At 44.3% G+C, this 20,600-nt stretch overlaps 1 protein-coding gene across 5 annotated transcripts in view; it reads left to right on the top strand.

The window, feature by feature from the left end:
• Positions 1 to 20,600, top strand: part of LOC139765620 (WD repeat and SOCS box-containing protein 1-like) — a 193,098-nt gene that overhangs the window by 76,906 nt on the left and 95,592 nt on the right. For 3 of the 5 annotated variants that reach the window (XM_071693287.1, XM_071693288.1, XM_071693291.1), the window contains one exon: positions 15,122 to 15,148. The exons of the other annotated variants lie outside the window; for them this stretch is intronic. In XM_071693287.1, the coding sequence (XP_071549388.1) occupies positions 15,122 to 15,148 (27 nt within the window). The remainder of the gene's footprint in view (positions 1 to 15,121; positions 15,149 to 20,600) is intronic. 5 annotated transcript variants of the gene reach the window in all.

Genomic DNA, 20,600 nt, shown 5'->3' with positions numbered 1-20,600 from the left:
AGGGCCAGGGCTGTTGGTGGTGTTGATACTAGGGCCAGGGCTGTTGGTAGGGTTGATACCAGGGCCAGGGTTGTTGGTGGGGTTGATACTAGAGCCAGGGCTGCTGGTGGGGTTAATACTAGGGCCAGGGCTGTTGGTGGGGTTGATACTAGGGCCAGGGCTGCTGGTGGGGTTAATACTAGGGCCAGGGCTGCTGCTGGTGTTAATACTAGGGCCAGGGTTGTTGGTGGGATTAATACTAGGGCCAGGGCTGCTGGTGGGGTTAATACTAGGGCCAGGGCTGCTGGTGGTGTTAATACTAGGGCCAGGGCTGCTGGTGGGGTTAATACTAGGGCCAGGGTTGTTGGTGTGGTTGATACTAGGGCCAGGGCTGTTGGTGGGGTTGATACTAGGGCCAGGGCTGCTGGTGGGGTTAATACTAGGGCCAAGGCTGCTGGTGGGGTTAATACTAGGGCCAGGGTTGTTGGTGGGGTTAATACTAGGGCCAGGGCTGCTGGTGGGGTTAATACTAGGGCCAGGGCTGCTGGTGGTGTTAATACTAGGGCCAGGGCTGCTGGTGGGGTTAATACTAGGGCCAGGGCTGCTGATGGGGTTAATACTAGGGCCAGGGCTGCTGGTGGGGTTAATACTAGGGCCAGGGCTGCTGGTGGGTTAATACTAGGGCCAGGGCTGCTGGTGGGGTTGATACTAGGGCCAGGGCTGCTGCTGGTGTTAATACTAGGGCCAGGGCTGCTGGTGGGGTTAATACTAGGGCCAGGGCTGCTGGTGGGGTTAATACTAGGGCCAGGGTTGTTGGTGGGGTTAATACTAGGGCCAGGGCTGCTGGTGGGGTTAATACTAGGGCCAGGGCTGCTGTGTGGTGTTAAACTAGGGCCAGGGCTGCTGGTGGGGTTAATACTAGGGCCAGGGCTGCTGGTGGGGTTAATACTAGGGCCAGGGTTTTGGTGGGCTAATACTAGGGCCAGGGCTGCTGGTGGGGTTAATACTAGGGCCAGGGTTGTTGGTGGGGTTGATACTAGGGCCAGGGCTGCTGGTGGGGTTAATACTAGGGCCAGGGTTGTTGGTGGGGTTGATACTAGGGCCAGGGCTGCTGGTGGGGCTAATACTAGGGCCAGGGCTGCTGGTGGGGTTAATACTAGGGCCAGGGTTGTTGGTGGGGTTGATACTAGGGCCAGGGCTGCTGGTGGGGTTAATACTAGGGCAAGGGTTGTTGGTGGGGTTGATACTAGGGCCAGGGCTGCTGGTGGGGTTAATACTAGGGCCAGGGTTGTTAGTGGGGCTAATACTAGGGCCAGGGCTGCTGGTGGGGTTAATACTAGGGCCAGGGCTGCTGGTGGGGTTAATACTAGGGCCAGGGCTGCTGGTGGGGTTAATACTAGGGCCAGGGTTGCTGGTGGGGTTGATACTAGGGCCAGGGCTGCTGGTGGGGTTAATACTAGGGCCAGGGCTGCTGGTGGGGTTAATACTAGGGCCAGGGCTGCTGGTGGGGTTAATACTAGGGCCAGGGCTGCTGGTGGGGTTAATACTAGGGCCAGGGTTGTTGGTGGGGTTGATACTAGGGCCAAGGCTGCTGGTGGGGTTAATACTAGGGCCAGGGTTGTTGGTGGGGTTAATACTAGGGCCAGGGCTGCTGGTGGGATTAATACTAGGGCCAGGGCTGCTGGTGGGGTTAATACTAGGGCCAGGGCTGCTGGTGGGGTTAATACTAGGGCCAGGGTTGTTGGTGGGGTTAATACTAGGGCCAGGGCTGCTGGTGGGGTTAATACTAGGGCCAGGGTTGTTGGTGGGGTTAATACTAGGGCCAGGGCTGCTGGTGGGGTTGATACTAGGGCCAGGGTTGTTGGTGGGGTTGATACTAGGGCCAGGGTTGTTGGTGGGGTTAATACTAGGGCCAGGGTTGTTGGTGGGGTTGATACTAGGGCCAGGGCTGCTGGTGGGGTTAATACTAGGGCCAGGGTTGTTGGTGGGGTTGATACTAGGGCCAGGGCTGCTGGTGGGGTTAATACTAGGGCCAGGGTTGTTGGTGGGGTTAATACTAGGGCCAGGGCTGCTGGTGGGGTTGATACTAGGGCCAGGGTTGTTGGTGGGGTTGATACTAGGGCCAGGGTTGTTGGTGGGGTTAATACTAGGGCCAGGGTTGTTGGTGGGGTTGATACTAGGGCCAGTGGTGTAGGCTGGAGTGAGTGAGGGAGAGAGGGAGACAGTGAGTGAAGGAGAGAGAGAGGGAAGATGTTATATGGTGCAAGTGATGTTGGATGGGCTGGCGGGAAGAATACATTAAATACACTGCAATATTCAAGGAAGTTTTTTTTTTTGACAACTGGTAGATGTGAAGAACCGTTATGGAGGAAGTGAGAAAAGATCATGGAGACCGGGATATGACAGGAAGTAGGTAAAGAGGAAGTAAGAGGAAAGTACATGTCCCTGAAATGTTGAGGGTCAGCTGCTGGCTGGATATTTGTACAGTTATTTATGTGTATCGTCGAGTATATGTTACATTGTGGATGGTCATCAGTAAATGTTAAAGGATGTCTGGAGGTCATACAGAAAGACAAATGTACATTATGATAATGTTATTATCTGTTCATAATATGTGGCTGGCCTTGGCTCGATCCCGGCCGACTTCCATTTGCCAAACTTGTTTACGTTTTTATATTATGAACTTTTCTTACTTAATGAAAATATTGTCATTCTTAAATGTATTTCAGAAATAATTGAAAGAAACATCAAGTAATATGTTGTATTATTTTGAGGCGAAATGTTTTATAAAATAAATAGAGCAGACGACGGGGGAAGGCAAGGCAAAGGTGGGAGGTTCTCAAGCTTGTACGAGAATAGCTACAACCACCACCACCACCTCCCACATGTTGGCTCCCTCCCTCCACCCTGGCCAGAACACCAGCCTTCACCACCTCCCACATGTTGGCTCCCTCCACCCTGGCCAGAACACCAGCCTTCACCACCTCCCACATGCTGGCTCCCTCCACCCTGGCCAGAACACCAGCCTTCACCACCTCCCACATGTTGGCTCCCTCCACCCTGGCCAGAACACCAGCCTTCACCACCTCCCACATGCTGGCTCCCTCCACCCTGGCCAGAACACCAGCCTTCACCACCTCCCACATGTTGGCTCCCTCCACCCTGGCCAGAACACCAGCCTTCACCACCTCCCACATGTTGGCTCCCTCCACCCTGGCCAGAACACCAGCCTTCACCACCTCCCACATGTTGGCTCCCTCCACCCTGGCCAGAACACCAGCCTTCACCACCTCCCACATGTTGGCTCCCTCCACCCTGGCCAGAACACCAGCCTTTACCACCTCCCACATGTTGGCTCCCTCCACCCTGGCCAGAACACCAGCCTTCACCACCTCCCACATGCTGGCTCCCTCCACCCTGGCCAGAACACCAGCCTTCACCACCTCCCACATGTTGGCTCCCTCCACCCTGGCCAGAACACCAGCCTTCACCACCTCCCACATGTTGGCTCCCTCCACCCTGGCCAGAACACCAGCTTTCACCACCTCCCACATGCTGGCTCCCTCCCTCCCTCCCTGGCCAGAACACCAGCCTTCACCACCTCCCACATGCTGGCTCCCTCCCTCCCTCCCTGGCCAGAACACCAGCCTTCACCACCTCCCACATGTTGTCTCCCTCACTCCCTCCCTGGCCAGAACACCAGCCTTCACCACCTCCCACGTGTTGGCTCCCTCACTCCCTCCCTGGCCAGAACACCAGCCTTCACCACCTCCCACATGCTGGCTCCCTCCCTCCCTCCCTGGCCAGAACACCAGCCTTCACCACCTCCCACATGTTGTCTCCCTCACTCCCTCCCTGGCCAGAACACCAGCCTTCACCACCTCCCACGTGTTGTCTCCCTCACTCCCTCCCTGGCCAGAACACCAGCCTTCACCACCTCCCACGTGTTGGCTCCCTCCCTCCACCCTGGCCAGAACACCAGCCTTCACCACCTCCCACATGTTGGCTCCCTCCCTCCACCCTGGCCAGAACACCAGCCTTCACCACCTCCCACATGCTGGCTCCCTCCCTCCCTCCCTGGCCAGAACACCAGCCTTCACCACCTCCCACATGTTGTCTCCCTCCCTCCCTCCCTCCCTGGCCAGAACACCAGCCTTCACCACCTCCCACATGTTGTCTCCCTCACTCCCTCCCTGGCCAGAACACCAGCCTTCACCACCTCCCACATGTTGGCTCCCTCCCTCCACCCTGGCCAGAACACCAGCCTTCACCACCTCCCACATGTTGGCTCCCTCCCTCCCTCCCTGGCCAGAACACCAGCCTTCACCACCTCCCACATGTTGTCTCCCTCACTCCCTCCCTGGCCAGAACACCAGCCTTCACCACCTCCCACATGCTGGCTCCCTCCCTCCCTCCCTGGCCAGAACACCAGCCTTCACCACCTCCCACATGTTGTCTCCCTCACTCCCTGGCCAGAACACCAGCCTTCACCACCTCCCACGTGTTGTCTCCCTCACTCCCTCCCTGGCCAGAACACCAGCCTTCACCACCTCCCACATGTTGTCTCCCTCACTCCCTCCCTGGCCAGAACACCAGCCTTCACCACCTCCCACATGTTGGCTCCCTCCCTCCACCCTGGCCAGAACACCAGCCTTCACCACCTCCCACATGTTGTCTCCCTCACCTCCCTCCCTGGCCAGAACACCAGCCTTCACCACCTCCCACATGCTGGCTCCCTCCCTCCCTCCCTGGCCAGAATACCAGCCTTCACCACCTCCCACATGCTGGCTCCCTCCACCCTGGCCAGAACACCAGCCTTCACCACCTCCCACATGTTGGCTCCCTCCACCCTGGCCAGAACACCAGCCTTCACCACCTCCCACATGTTGGCTCCCTCCACCCTGGCCAGAACACCAGCCTTCACCACCTCCCACATGCTGGCTCCCTCCCTCCCTCCCTGGCCAGAACACCAGCCTTCACCACCTCCCACATGTTGGCTCCCTCCACCCTGGCCAGAACACCAGCCTTCACCACCTCCCACATGTTGGCTCCCTCCACCCCACCTCCCACATGTTGGCTCCCTCCACCCTGGCCAGAACACCAGCCTTACACCTCCACATGTTGGCTCCCTCCACCCTGGCCAGAACACCAGCCTTCACCACCTCCCACGTGCTGGCTCCCTCCCTCCCTCCCTGGCCAGAACACCAGCCTTCACCACCTCCCACATGTTGTCTCCCTCACTCCCTCCCTGGCCAGAACACCAGCCTTCACCACCTCCCACGTGTTGTCTCCCTCACTCCCTCACTCCACCCTGGCCAGAACACCAGCCTTCACCACCTCCCTCCCTCCCTGGCCAGAACACCAGCCTTCACCACCTCCCACATGTTGGCTCCCTCACTCCCTCCCTGGCCAGAACACCAGCCTTCACCACCTCCCACATGTTGTCTCCCTCACTCCCTCCCTGGCCAGAACACCAGCCTTCACCACCTCCCACATGTCGGCTCCCTCCCTCCCTGGCCAGAACACCAGCCTTCACCACCTCCCACATGTTGGCTCCCTCCCTCCCTGGCCAGAACACCAACCTTCACCACCTCCCACATGTTGGCTCCCTCCCTCCCTGGCCAGAACACCAGCCTTCACCACCTCCCACATGTTGGCTCCCTCCCTCCCTGGCCAGAACACCAGCCTTCACCACCTCCCACATGTTGGCTCCCTCCACCCTGGCCAGAACACCAGCCTTCACCACCTCCCACATGTTGGCTCCCTCCCTCCCTCCCTGGCCAGAACACCAGCCTTTACCACCTCCCACGTGTTGTCTCCCTCACTCCCTCCCTGGCCAGAACACCAGCCTTCACCACCTCCCACATGCTGGCTCCCTCCCTCCCTCACTCCACCCTGGCCAGAACACCAGCCTTCACCACCTCCCACATGTTGTCTCCCTCACTCCCTCCCTGGCCAGAACACCAGCCTTCACCACCTCCCACATGCTGGCTCCCTCCCTCCCTTACTCCACCCTGGACAGAACACCAGCCTTCACCACCTCCCACATGCTGGCTCCCTCCCTCCCTTACTCCACCCTGGACAGAACACCAGCCTTCACCACCACCTGCATGCTGGCTCCCTCCCTCCCTCTCTCCCGCCACTCACCTCCCAGTTCCCCACTGCCCTGGCCACAAAGTGTTGGGCCATGGCCACTGTTTGCCTGTTGTAAGAACCCTCACCCGTTAGCCGTTATTATAAACTAGTGTACAAGTTATCACAAATAAGAATAAATGGTTCTTATGATAAAACGAAAGGCCATGTTCATTCCTCAACCCATAGATGATTACCATTGTACAGGAAGTAGTTACTAGTGTTGTTACGATAATATCGACCATCCCAGCATTACCATGTCCTATTGTACACAGTGGTAAATGACAACATTACCATGTCCTATTGTACACAGTGGTAAATGACAACATTACCATGTCCTATTGTACACAGTGGTAAATGACAACATTACTATGTCCTATTGTACACAGTGGTAAATGACAACATTACCATGTCCTATTGTACACAGTGGTAAATGACAACATTACCATGTCCTATTGTACACAGTGGTAAATGACAACATTACCATGTCCTATTGTACACAGTGGTAAATGACAACATTACCATGTCCTATTGTACACAGTGGTAAATGACAACATTACCATGTCCTATTGTACACAGTGGTAAATGACAACATTACCATGTCCTATTGTACACAGTGGTAAATGACAACATTACCATGTCCTACTGTACACAGTGGTAAATGACAGCATTACCATTTCCTATTGTACACAGTGGTAAATGACAACATTACTATGTCCTATTGTACACAGTGGTAAATGACAACATTACCATGTCCTACTGTACACAGTGGTAAATGACAGCATTACCATTTCCTATTGTACACAGTGGTAAATGACAACATTACTGTTGGTCAGGTCCTATTGTACACAGTGGTAAATGACAACATTACTGTTGGTCAGGTCCTATTGTACACAGTGGTAAATGACAACATTACTGTTGGTCAGGTCCTATTGTACACAGTGGTAAATGACAACATTACTGTTGGTCATATCCGACTGGTCGTGGTGATAAGTGATAGCATTACCGTTATTTACATCCCACTGGTTAGCGAGTATTACCGTTGATCACACCCCACTGGTTGGGTTGGTAAATGACATCATTACCGTTGTTCACGTGTCACTGACCACTCGATACACAACCACCCCTCACCATCCAGCCAGTCATCAGATTGGTCGAAGATTTTGGAGGGTCTACAGCTCATGAATCCAATCTTACAAGATTTTGGAGAGTCTACAGCTCATGAATCCAATCTTACAAGATTTTGGAGGGTCTACAGCTCATGAATCCAATCTTACAAGATTTTGGAGAGTCTACAGCTCATGAAGTCAATCTTAACAAGGTTTTGGAGGGTCCACAGCTCATGAAGTCAATCTTACAAGATTTTGGAGAGTCTACAGCTCATGAAGTCAATCTTAACAAGGTTTTGGAGGGTCCACAGCTCATGAATCCAATCTTACAAGATTTTGGAGAGTCTACAGCTCATGAAGTCAATCTTAACAAGGTTTTGGAGGGTCCACAGCTCATGAAGCCAATCTTACAAGATTTTGGAGGATCCACAGCTCATGAATCCAATCTTACAAGATTTTGGAGAGTCTACAGCTCATGAAGTCAATCTTAACAAGGTTTTGGAGGGTCCACAGCTCATGAAGTCAATCTTAACAAGGTTTTGGAGGGTCCACAGCTCATGAATCCAATCTTACAAGATTTTAGAGGGTCCACAGCTCATGAATCCAATCTTACAAGATTTTGGAGGATCCACAGCTCATGAATCCAATCGTACAAGATTTTGGAGAGTCTACAGCTCATGAAGTCAATCTTAACAAGGTTTTGGAGGGTCCACAGCTCATGAAGTCAATCTTAACAAGGTTTTGGAGGGTCCACAGCTCATGAATCCAATCTTACAAGATTTTAGAGGGTCCACAGCTCATGAAGTTAATCTTACAAGATTTAGGAGGGTCCACAGCTCATGAATCCAATCCTTAGATTTTGGAGGGTCTGCAATTCATGAATCCAATCGTACAATATTTTGGAGCGTCCACAGCTCATGAAATCATATTTACAAGGTTTTGGAGGGTCTCCAGCTCATGAATCCGATCTTATAAGATTTTGGAGGGTCCATAGCTCATGAAGCCGATCTCACAAGATTTTGGAGGGTCCACAGCACATGAATCGAATCTTACAAGATTTTGGAGGGTCCACAGCTCATGGAGCCACTCTTACAAGATTTTGGAGTGTCCACAGCTCATGAAGTCTATCTCACAAGATTTCTGAAGGTCTACAGCTCATGAATCTAATCTTACAAGATTTTGGAGGGTCCACAGCTCATGAATCTAATCTTACAAGATTTTGGAGGGTCCACAGCTCATGAATCTAATCTTACAAGATTTTGGAGGGTCCACAGCTCATGAATCTAATCTTACAAGATTTTGGCGGGTCCACAGCTCATGAAGTCAGTTTTACAAGATTTTGGAGGGTCCACAGCTTATGAAGTCAATCTTACAAGATTTTGGAGGCTCTACAGCTTATGAATCCAATCTTACAATATTTTGGAGGGTTCACAGCTCATGATTCCAGTCTTACAAGATTTTGGAGGGTCCACAGCTCATGAATCCAATCTTACAATATTTTGGAGGGTTCACAGCTCATGATTCCAATCTTACAAGATTTTAGAGGGTCCACAGCTCATGAAGCCAATATTACAAGATTTTGGAGGGTCCACAACTCATGAATCTAATCTTACAAGATTTTGGAGGATCCACAGCTCATGAAGTCAGTCTTACAAGATTTTGGAGGGTGTACATCTCTTGAATCCAATCGTACAAGATTTTGGAGGGTCCACAGCTCATGAAGTCAGTCTTACAAGATTTTGGAGGGTGTACATCTCTTGAATCCAATCTTACAAGATTTTGGAGGATCCACAGCTCATGAAGTCAGTCTTACAAGATTTTGGAGGGTGTACATCTCTTGAATCCAATCGTACAAGATTTTGGAGGGTCCACGGCTCATGAAGTCAAAGTTACAAGATTTTGGAGGATCCACAGCTCATGAATCCAATCTTACAAGATTTTGGAGGGTCCACAGCTCATGAAGCCACTCTTACAAGATTTTGGAGGGTCCACAGCTCATGAATCGAGTCTTACAAGATTTTGGAGGGTCCACAGCTCATGAATCCAATCTTACAAGATTTTGGAGGGTCCACAGCTCATGAAGTCAATCTTACAAGATTTTGGAGAGTCCACAGCTCATGAAGGCAATCTTACAAGATTTTAGAGGGTCCACAGCTCATGAATCCCATCTTACAAGATTTTGGAGGGTCCACAGTTCATGAAGCCAATCTCACAAGATTTTGGAGGGTCCACATCTCATGAAGTCAATTTTACAAGATTTTGGAAGGTCTACAGCTAATGAATCCGATATTATAAGATTTTGGAGGATCCACAGCTCATGAATCCAATCTTACAAGATTTTGGAGAGTCCACAGCTCATGAAGTCAATCTTACAAGATTTTGGAGGGTCCAAAGCTCATGAATCCAATCTTACAAGATCTCGGAGGGTCCACAGCTTATGAAGTCAATCTTACAAGATTTTGGAGAGTCCACAGCTCATGAAGGCAATCTTAAAAGATTTTGGAGGGTCCACAGCTCATGAAGTCAATCTTAAAAGATTTTGGAATGTCTACATCTCATGAATCCAGTCTTACAAGGTTTTGGAGGGTCCACAGCTCCTGAAACCAATCTTACAAGATTTTGGAGGGCCACAGCTCTTGATGCCAATTGTACAAGACTTTGGAGGGTCTACAGCTCATGAAGCCAATCTGACAAGATTTTGGAGGATCCACAGCTCCTGATGCTAATCTTACAAGATTTTAGAGTGTCTACAGCTTATGAAGTCAATCTCACAAAATTTTGGAGGGTCCACAGCTCATGAAGCCAATCTCACAATATTTTGTAGGGTCCACAGCTCCTGAAGCCAATCTTACAAGATTTTGGAGGGTCCACAGTTCATGAAGCCAGTCTTTTAAGATTTTGGAGGATCCACAGCTCATGAATCCAATCTTACATTATTTTAGAGGATCCACAACTTATGAAGCCAATCTTACAGATTTTGGAAGGTCCACAGCTCATGAAGCCAATCTTACAAGATTTTGGAGGGTCCACAGCTCCTGAACCCAATCTTACAAGATTTTGTAGGGTCTGCAGCTCATGAAGCTGATCTTAAAAGATTTTGGAGGGTCCACAGCTCATGAAGCCAGTCTTATAAGATTTTGGAAGGTCTCCAACTCATGAAGACAATCTTACAAGATTTTGGAGGGTCCACAGCTCATAAAGTCAATCTTAGAAGATTTCGGAGAGTCTACAGCTCATGAAGAAAGAGGAGGAGAAAAGCAAAGAATACAGTCAGAAGACCAAAAGTGGAGATGCCACAAGAGTAGGGAGCAGCCCCATTTGCACTGCTGAGTGGGCAGGACTTTTGGGAGATGGTTATGTCAGATTGAAAGTAATGTATTCAAATGTTGATGGATTAATATTAGTGATAAAGAACTGGAATTCAAGAATCATATAAGGGAAAGTGCACCTGATATTGTTGCAGTTTGGAAACTAATCTTACCAAAGAGATAAGATTTCCCCTTCTCTGCCTAGAGTAGTTCATGATAGCAAAAAGAAAAATGGAAGGTGAAGGAAGAGGAGGATTATCCATATTGATATGAAATAGGCTTACGTTTCAAGATGTAGTTGAAGATGACTTACTCATACAGTACATTACAGGAAGAATAATTGTAGGAAAGAAGAGTATAGTGGTATTATTATTATTATATAATCTTTCAGATTGTATAAACATTCCATAACAAATAATGATAACAATAAAAGAACTATCAGGATGGTACATGAAGCAGTGAAACATTAGCTTCTTAGAGATGGCAAGGTGTTCTAGGATAGTATGGGAGATTTCAGTTATAAGGAAATAGACAGGGAATTTGGATTCTTGTGGTGATAAGGAGTCATGGAGACCAGTTTTTATAGTGTATACAGGAACATTTCCTATACCATCATGTCAGGGAGCACTCTAGGATGAAGACTCATGTACCATCACTACCAGATCTTATATTTACACATACTAGCTTGGATATTTAGAATATTATTTATGATATACCAATTAGAAGAAGTGATCATATAATTCTCATATTTGACTATGTGGTGAACAAGGACATTAAAAAACAGCATGGGTGAAACAAGACATTTGGAAGATATATAATTGTGGAAACTTACACAAACCTCAATAATTTCTATGGCAGCATAGAATAGGACATGGAGTTCAGTAGCCAGGAACCTGGGCTTTCTGGTGAAGAGTTCTGTGAAATTTAGAATGAAAAATTAAAGACCTGGGTACCTCAAGCCTCATGTCCCGATGGAATGATAAGAATGAGGAACGATTGGTGTGATTAAAGATGTCAAAATGTAAAGGAGGTTCAAGATGTGTAGTGGTGAAGTTATAGATGGCACTCTTGCCAGCCAGCACTTTCAAGTTTATGAGAGAACATAGAATGAGTACATGAAAAAGGAGGAACAAAGGAACATAGAAAATGTGGATAAGACACCTGAAAATCCAAATTTTTTCCATGAATTCAGCAAGAATGAGCTGTCAGTTTAGGAGCAGCTAATCAGGCTAAGGGATTCAGAGGAGAATATTGTAGAGGATTACATAAGAATATGTGAGGAACTAAGTAACAAATTCAACAGTGTTTTCATAAAGACACTGTAACTGCAGCACCAGTGAGATGGGATGGAGAAGGATTTGGAATGACTAGGGTATCTAGAAAAGATATTAACACAATATTAAAAGAACTTTATCCATTCAAGTCTTATAGTACTGATGAACTATCATGTACACTTAAGTTGTGTATAGAAGTGGTAGTTAAACCACTTCAAATTACTGTTCAAGATTTTACAAGAGAGACGTAAAGTACCGAGGGAATGGAAAGAGCAAATGTCTTACCAGTGTGTAAGAAAGAAGACTAGGAACAGATGCTAATCTACAGACTGGTTTCACTAACAAGTTTGGTGTGTAAGATTCTGGAAAAGGTTATTAGATAGTAAGTGGATGATTTTCTATGGAAGAGAAATAAATGAAGTGAGAGACAGCATGGTTTAAGGGAAAGGAGGCCATGTGTAACATACCTCTGAGTTCTTTAGGAGAGTGAGCTCTGTCTGAGACAAAAGGGAGGCTGGGTAGACTATTTGTATTTAAACTGCCAGAAGGTATTTGACAATATAGTGCATGGAAAGGTGATTAAAAAGCTAGATCACTAGTAGGAATAAGGAGGAAACTCCTCAATTGGATAGATTATCTCAATGGGAGACAACAGAGGATGTTTGTTATATCATTACTTATTGATCTATGTAAATATTTTGTCTGAAGATATAGACTCCTACCTAAATATGTTTACAAGTAATTCAAAGATCATGAGTGAAGTGAAAAGTGAGGAAGATTGCATCAGCTTAGTAGGAAGCCTAAATTGATATAAAAGTTTGTCTGATACATGGTTTATGTAATTCAACCTTAGGAAATGTAATGAGGATGGAACATAGTGAAAGAAGGCCTCAGTGCTATCATTATCTAGTGAGAAATAACCTTCAGGATTCTGTGGTAAGAAAACCCTGGGAGATGACACTGTCCTTAATCTGTCGTCAGGGTTCCATATTAAGAGAATAATTAAGGAGACATACTATCTTCTGGCAAATATTAGAATAACCTTCAAGTATATGGATAAGGAGATATTTAGCAAGCTATTTATATTCTAAATAAGGCCTAAACTAGTATACACTTCTCTTGTTTGGTCACTGCATCTAAAGGAAAAATAAAGAACTAATAGAGGAGGGCAGCAGAAATGGCAACAGAATTAAGAGCGTAAAGTCACAAGAAAAGGCCGGAAGATTTAATTGACCCAACTTGGAAGAAATAAGATTGATCATAGCCTCAACTTGGAAGAAAGAAGAGTGATCATAGCCTCAAAGTTTTTAAAACATACCAATGACATGGACATTGAGCAGTTCCTCAAGAGATGCAGGGATAGAGCAGCCAGAGGAAATAACATGAAAGTAGATAAGAAGCTTATTAAGAGAATTCTAGAAAATACTCCATAGTATAAGAGTGGTGGATAAATGGAACAGAATGACTTAGGACATGATTAACATAAACAGCTCATATAGATTTGTGGTTCTGTGGTAGAGGAGAATATCCAAGAGACGGAGCCTCACAAATGTAAAACTCCCTCCCTGTACTCTACAAGTAGGTAATTACAGTGGTCGAGGACAGCATTACTGTTGGTTACATCCCACTGAACAATATGGTAAATGACAGCATTACTGGTGGTCACCTCTGATTGGATATAGTGGTAAGTGATAGCATTACCGGTGGTCATATTTCACTAATTACAGTGGTAAATGACATTACCATTTGTCATAGCCCGCTAGTCACTGGTAAATGACAGCATTATTATTGTGTTATATTCCATAAGACACAGAAGGTAGTTGTTACCTGCTGAATTTTAACTTACATATGGTTCAGGAGGTAGCAATTACCTGCTGAACTATAACTTCAAGTGCGAATGGTTCAGGAGGAAGTAGTTACCTGCTAAATTATATCTTCAACTGCTGATGGTTCAGGAGTTAGTTGTTACCTGCTGAATTATGACATCAACTGCGTATGGTTCAGGATATAGTAGTTATCTACTGATTATGGTTTAGGATGTAGTTGTTACCTATTAAACTATAGATTCAAATTCTTATGGTTTAGGAGGTTAGTGAATTATAGCTTCAAATGATTATAGTTTAGAAGATAGTAGTTATCTTATAGATTATAGCTTTAACTGTTTATGGTTCAGTAGAGTGTATTAACTTGCTGAAATATGATTTTCCATACTTTTGGTTCTGACAGTCGTCCTGTAATGCAGTGACTGTATCCTTGATAAGAGCTTGGTTAACTCTTGCTGTACAACCAGAAGTTAATGCCTGTCACTCTTGTACTTACCCAAACTTGCTGTACAACCAGTTGTTAGTGCCTATAACTTGTACTTCCTAAACTTAACCTTTCTCTTCTTGAACATATTTAATCCATGAGTGAAATTTTTTTGATTGATTATGTTATCCATGAAAGTATGCGTTATGGAGAACTATTTGGGGCTAGACATCTATTGTCATGTTATTACATGAAAGTATATGTTATGCAGAACTGTTTAATGCTAGTCATTATAATCATGTCTTTCCATGAAAGTTTAGATTATGCTGAACTGTTTAATGCTAGTCATTATAATCATGTCTTTCCATGAAAGTTTAAATTATGCAGAACTGTTTAATGCTAGTCATTATAATCATGTTTTTCCATGAAAGTTTAAATTATGCTAAACTGTTTAATGCTAGTGATTATAATCACGTTTTTCCCTGAAAGTATATGTTATACTAGATTGTGTAATGCTAGTCATTATATTCATGTTATTCTATGAAAGTATATGTTATGCTAAGCTGTTTAATCTAGTCATTATAATCATGTTATTCCATGAAAGTATATGTCATGCAGAACTGTTTAATGCGGGTCATTATAATCATGTTATTTCATGAAAGTATATGTTATGCAGAACTGTTTAATGCTAGTCGTTATAATCATGTTTTTCCATGAAAGTTTAAATTATGCTAAATTGTTTAATGCTAGTCATTATAATCATGTTTTTCCATGAAAGTTTAAATTATGCTAAACTATTTAATGCTTGTCATTATAATCATGTTTTTCCATGAAAGTTTGAATTATGCTAAACTTTTTAAGCTGAGACATTATAATCATGTTTTTTGCGTGAAGGTATAAGTTATGCAAAATTATTTGAGGCTAGACACATAATCATGTTATTTCATGAAAGTAGAAGTTATGTAGAACTATTTGAGGCTGGACATCTATAATCAAATGTTAGTTTTTCTTTTTTGTATCCTAAGAAAAATATTAATTGAATTTTTCATCTTTACATGCAATCTTCCACTAGTATCATCCCGCTGGTATGGTTAGAATTGTAAGTAGATTTGAAATGCAGTGATACTTTTACCTTATTTTCTTTGCTCATTCCTGCAGTAAAAGAAGGGTGGGTTACATGTCTTTTTTTCCCTGAAACTTAGTTGTTGACCATGCCATTAGTTGTGAAGAGATACACTTGCAGCAGAAAATATTTGGTAAAACATATTCATTTGAATTACATAAATGAAGGAAATACCATGATTCCACTTGTTAATTAATTACAATATGTGAAGTGAAAAAAGCGTTGCCACAATAAGTGGTTACCCTAGTAGATGGTTACATCAGTAAGTTGTTACCTTAGTAGGTTGTTACATCAGTAAGTGGGTATGAAGAGTAATTAAAGAGCTTATGCTGAGGTTTAAACAGCTATATCTAGTGATATAAGAGTTACACCTGACAATAACCTTATGAGCACAATACATAGTTATATCATATGATTTATATATAAGAGTTACTTACACCTGACAATAACTTTACGGGAAGAATGGATAGTATATCTGTGATCTGTATACAAGAGTTAATTCTCACAATGATTTTATGAACAGAATAGATAGTTACATCTAGTGATATGTATATAAGTTACAATGTTTTTATGTGAGAATAGATAGTTACATCTAGTGATATGTATATACGGTACTCACAATATTTTTATGTGAGAATAGATAGTTACATCTAGTGATATGTGTATAAGTTACTCACAATGTTTTTATTGGCAGAATAGATAGTTACATCTAGTGATATGTATATAAGTTACTCACAGTGTTTTTATTTGCAGAATAGATAGATTTAAATGGCAGGCTTGATGGGTCTTAGATAATGTTGAAGTATGGCCTTCCTCTTTCATCTGGAGTTGCCATTTTGAGATGATTCTTTGTTGAGTAAGATTGGTTTTACTATGTTGATCTGTGGACATTCGGTGGAGAGAAGACCTTTCCCAGAATGTAACACCTGCAGTTGCATTATAACCATATAACATGTAGTGAAGGATTGCCAAAAGTATAGGAGTTTCAGTCAAAGATGAGTTTTAAGAAAACAGTGGAAGAGATAAATGATTTGGGAAAGTGAAGACAGTAATGTTAATGTAAATAAACTAATGAATATTTGAAAAGTCAAAATATATAATTCATTATTATTATTATTATATTATTTTGCTTTGTCGCTGTCTCCCACGTTTGCGAGGTAGCGCAAAGAAACAGACGAAAGAAATGGCCCAACTCACCCCCATACACATGTATATACATACATGTCCACACACGCAAATATACATACCCATACATCTCAATGTAGACATATGTATACACACACAGACACATACATATATACACATATATACTCATGCTAAAAAGCACTGAATGACCATTGGAGTTTAGTGCTTTACAAATTCCACAAAATTGATCATACACTTTTTTGTTTATTATATTTATTGTCCTTGATCACTGTTTCTCACATTAGCAAGGTAGAACCACCCTGCCCAACAGAAAACATACAAAGAAAGGCAATATCCTTTCACATCCATTCTCTAGCTCTCATGTCTAATGCACCAAAACCAAGGCTCCCTATCCACATCCTGGACCCGGAGACCTTTCCATAGTTTATCCCAGATGTTTCACATGACTGGTTAGTCCATTGATGGCACATCGATCCCAGTATACCACATCATTCCACTTCACTCTATTCCATGCATGCCTTTCGCCCTCCTGCATGTTCAGGCCCTGATCACTTAAAATCCTTTTCACTCTCTCCCTCCACCTGCAGTTTGGTCTCCTGCTTCTCCTTGTTCCCTCCACTTCTGATACATATATCTTCTTTGTAAACCTTTCGTCACTCATTTTTTTACGTATGATGATTAATATTTCCGTAATTTCTCATTTTTTCTCATTTGTTTCATCTTCTATGACTTTGGCTCTGTTACTAACCATTGAATTTGCTCATAAGTTCCTGCCATTGAATATTGTAGTCCCATCGATTTCTCATTATTCCAATATCTTCTCTTTGAAGTACATCTTTTTCTTTTAAGATATCCTTTCTTCTATCCTTTTCAATTACTATATCCATCTATCCATGTTTTGTTTTACTGTGTTCTGTATAAGTTGACCATGTTTAGCATTTTTTTCATAGATGCTTTTGCCAGCACCCTCGGTCGCTCATTTCTTTTACCCCTTGGCATAACTGGTAGATCCCCAGTGCCGCTTCTTAGTCTTTTGGGCCTCACCCTTGACAGTTCACTGGTAGAGGGCAACTCCAGTGCAGTTTTCCCAGAGGCAGCAAGTCTCCAAAATTGTCAAAAACTAAAAGTAACAGTACACCTCAGGTGTGTGTCCAAATTTAAAAGTATTGCTTTGATGTAATTGGGCAACACCTCCCCCTTTAGTTCCATCCCTAAGGGTTGTACTAATGAAATCATCACGAGAAGACTGAATGAGACTTGGCTACTCTTGTAAAATTAAGAGTATCCCCTTGAGGTGCTGAAACTCAATACTTTCCCAATATCAAGCTTCTTTACTTTTCACAATAACAGCACCTCCTGCCTCTTACCTCATTGGTCATGATACTGTCACTGCACTAAATGTAAATGGGATGACTGGTGAGAGTAAAAGGAAGGAGATTGTGGAGAGGTTTAAAAGTTATTGCATGGATGTGCTAGAGATTGGGGAAACCTATTTCCTTGGGCAGGGTGCGTGAAGTGAAAATTGAAATGATGAATGCAAATTATGGGAGGGCATGGAAAGAGGTGTGGTATGGACAGGAATGAGTGAAAATTGAGGAAGAGGAAAAGAAGGATGTGCAATCTGCTATCACAAACAATATGGAATAGATCAAGAATAGTGTGGGTGAAAGGAAAGACTGGTATTGTAAAGTATACATGAGTATGTGTATATGTGCCTGTGAATATGAAGACTGTACAGGATAAGGATGAAATGAAGTCTTTTTAGAGAACTTTGAATGACTGTATAAACGGTTTTAAGAGAGAAATGTGGTCATATTGGGTGATATGAATGCAAAAGTAGGATGTGATGAAATTGTGAGATAGTTGGTAAATGGGGAGTGCCTGGAGTAAATGAGAATGGAAGCTATCTTGTGGATATTTGTGCTGAGAGGGGTCTGTTCCTTCCAAACACCTTTTTTTTTTTCAGCACAAGATGATCTACAGATATACATGGATGAGGAAGGATGGAAGAGAAAAGCAAAAGGCTTTCATTGACTATGTGGTGGTGGATGAAAGATTGAGAAAGGCTGTGCTGAATGCTAGAGTCGTGAGAGAATTTTTTTGAGACTGACCATTTTGCAGTTCTTTTTGGGGATGAGGATCAGGGAGAAGTGGAGGTATGGTGTAAGGAAGAATTGAGAGGCAAAAGTGTTGGCAAGTGAGAAGATGAATCAGGAAAGATACAGGGAGGAGTATGAAAGAAAAGTTATTTTTTTTTTTTTTTATTATACTTTGTCGCTGTCTCCCGCGTTTGCGAGGTAGCGCAAGGAAACAGACGAAAGAAATGGCCCAACCCCCCCCATACACATGTATATACATACGTCCACACACGCAAATATACATACCTACACAGCTTTCCATGGTTTACCCCAGACGCTTCACATGCCTTGATTCAATCCACTGACAACACGTCAAACCCGGTATACCATATCGCTCCAATTCACTCTATTCCTTGCCCTCCTTTCACCCTCCTGCATGTTCAGGCCCCGATCACACAAAATCTTTTTCACTCCATCTTTCCACCTCCAATTTGGTCTCCCTCTTCTCCTCGTTCCCTCCACCTCCGACACATATATCCTCTTGGTCAATCTTTCCTCACTCATTCTCTCCATGTGCCCAAACCACTTCAAAACACCCTCTTCTGCTCTCTCAACCACGCTCTTTTTATTTCCACACATCTCTCTTACCCTTACGTTACTCACTCGATCAAACCACCTCACACCACACATTGTCCTCAAACATCTCATTTCCAGCACATCCATCCTCCTGCGCACAACTCTATCCATAGCCCACGCCTCACAACCATACAACATTGTTGGAACCACTATTCCTTCAAACATACCCATTTTTGCTTTCCGAGATAATGTTCTCGACTTCCACACATTCTTCAAGGCCCCCAGAATTTTCGCCCCCTCCCCCACCCTATGATCCACTTCCGCTTCCATGGTTCCATCCGCTGCCAGATCCACTCCCAGATATCTAAAACACTTCACTTCCTCCAGTTTTTCTCCATTCAAACTCACCTCCCAATTGACTTGACCCTCAACCCTACTGTACCTAATAACCTTGCTCTTATTCACATTTACTCTTAACTTTCTTCTTCTACACACTTTACCAAACTCAGTCACCAGCTTCTGCAGTTTCTCACATGAATCAGCCACCAGCGCTGTATCATCAGCGAACAACAACTGACTCACTTCCCAAGCTCTCTCATCCCCAACAGACTTCATACTTGCCCCTCTTTCCAAAACTCTTGCATTTACCTCCCTAACAACCCCATCCATAAACAAATTAAACAACCATGGAGACATCACACACCCCTGCCGCAAACCTACATTCACTGAGAACCAATCACTTTCCTCTCTTCCTACACGTACACATGCCTTACATCCTCGATAAAAACTTTTCACTGCTTCTAACAACTTTCCTCCCACACCATATATTCTTAATACCTTCCACAGAGCATCTATCATATGCCTCTATCATATGCCTTCTCCAGATCCATAAATGCTACATACAAATCCATTTGCTTTTCTAAGTATTTCTCACATACATTCTTCAAAGCAAACACCTGATCCACACATCCTCTACCACTTCTGAAACCACACTGCTCTTCCCCAATCTGATGCTCTGTACATGCCTTCACCCTCTCAATCAATACCCTCCCATATAATTTACCAGGAATACTCAACAAACTTATACCTCTGTAATTTGAGCACTCACTCTTATCCCCTTTGCCTTTGTACAATGGCACTATGCACGCATTCCGCCAATCCTCAGGCACCTCACCATGAGTCATACATACATTAAATAACCTTACCAACCAGTCAACAATACAGTCACCCCCTTTTTTAATAAACTCCACTGCAATACCATCCAAACCTGCTGCCTTGCCGGCTTTCATCTTCCGCAAAGCTTTCACTACCTCATCTCTGTTTACCAAATCATTTTCCCTAACCCTCTCACTTTGCACACCACCTCGACCAAAACACCCTATATCTGCCACTCTATCATCAAACACATTCAACAAACCTTCAAAATACTCACTCCATCTCCCTCTCACATCAAAGAAAAGTAAGTTAAAGTTTAAATGGAAGTGTAGTGAATGTAGGAATGTGGGAATAAGGTATTTTAACTGTTTAGTGAAATACTGGTAAACTTTTTAGAATCAATAGTTGGGTACAAGGTAGTGTGCTTTAGGAATAAAAAGGGCAATGCATGATGGAGAGAAGAGATTAGAAAT

This window comes from Panulirus ornatus, chromosome 55 (genome assembly GCF_036320965.1).
Source record: "Panulirus ornatus isolate Po-2019 chromosome 55, ASM3632096v1, whole genome shotgun sequence".
Lineage (NCBI taxonomy): Eukaryota > Metazoa > Arthropoda > Malacostraca > Decapoda > Palinuridae > Panulirus > Panulirus ornatus.
Note: the sequence above shows the minus strand (reverse complement) of the source record. Positions and strands in the feature narration are given on the sequence as shown.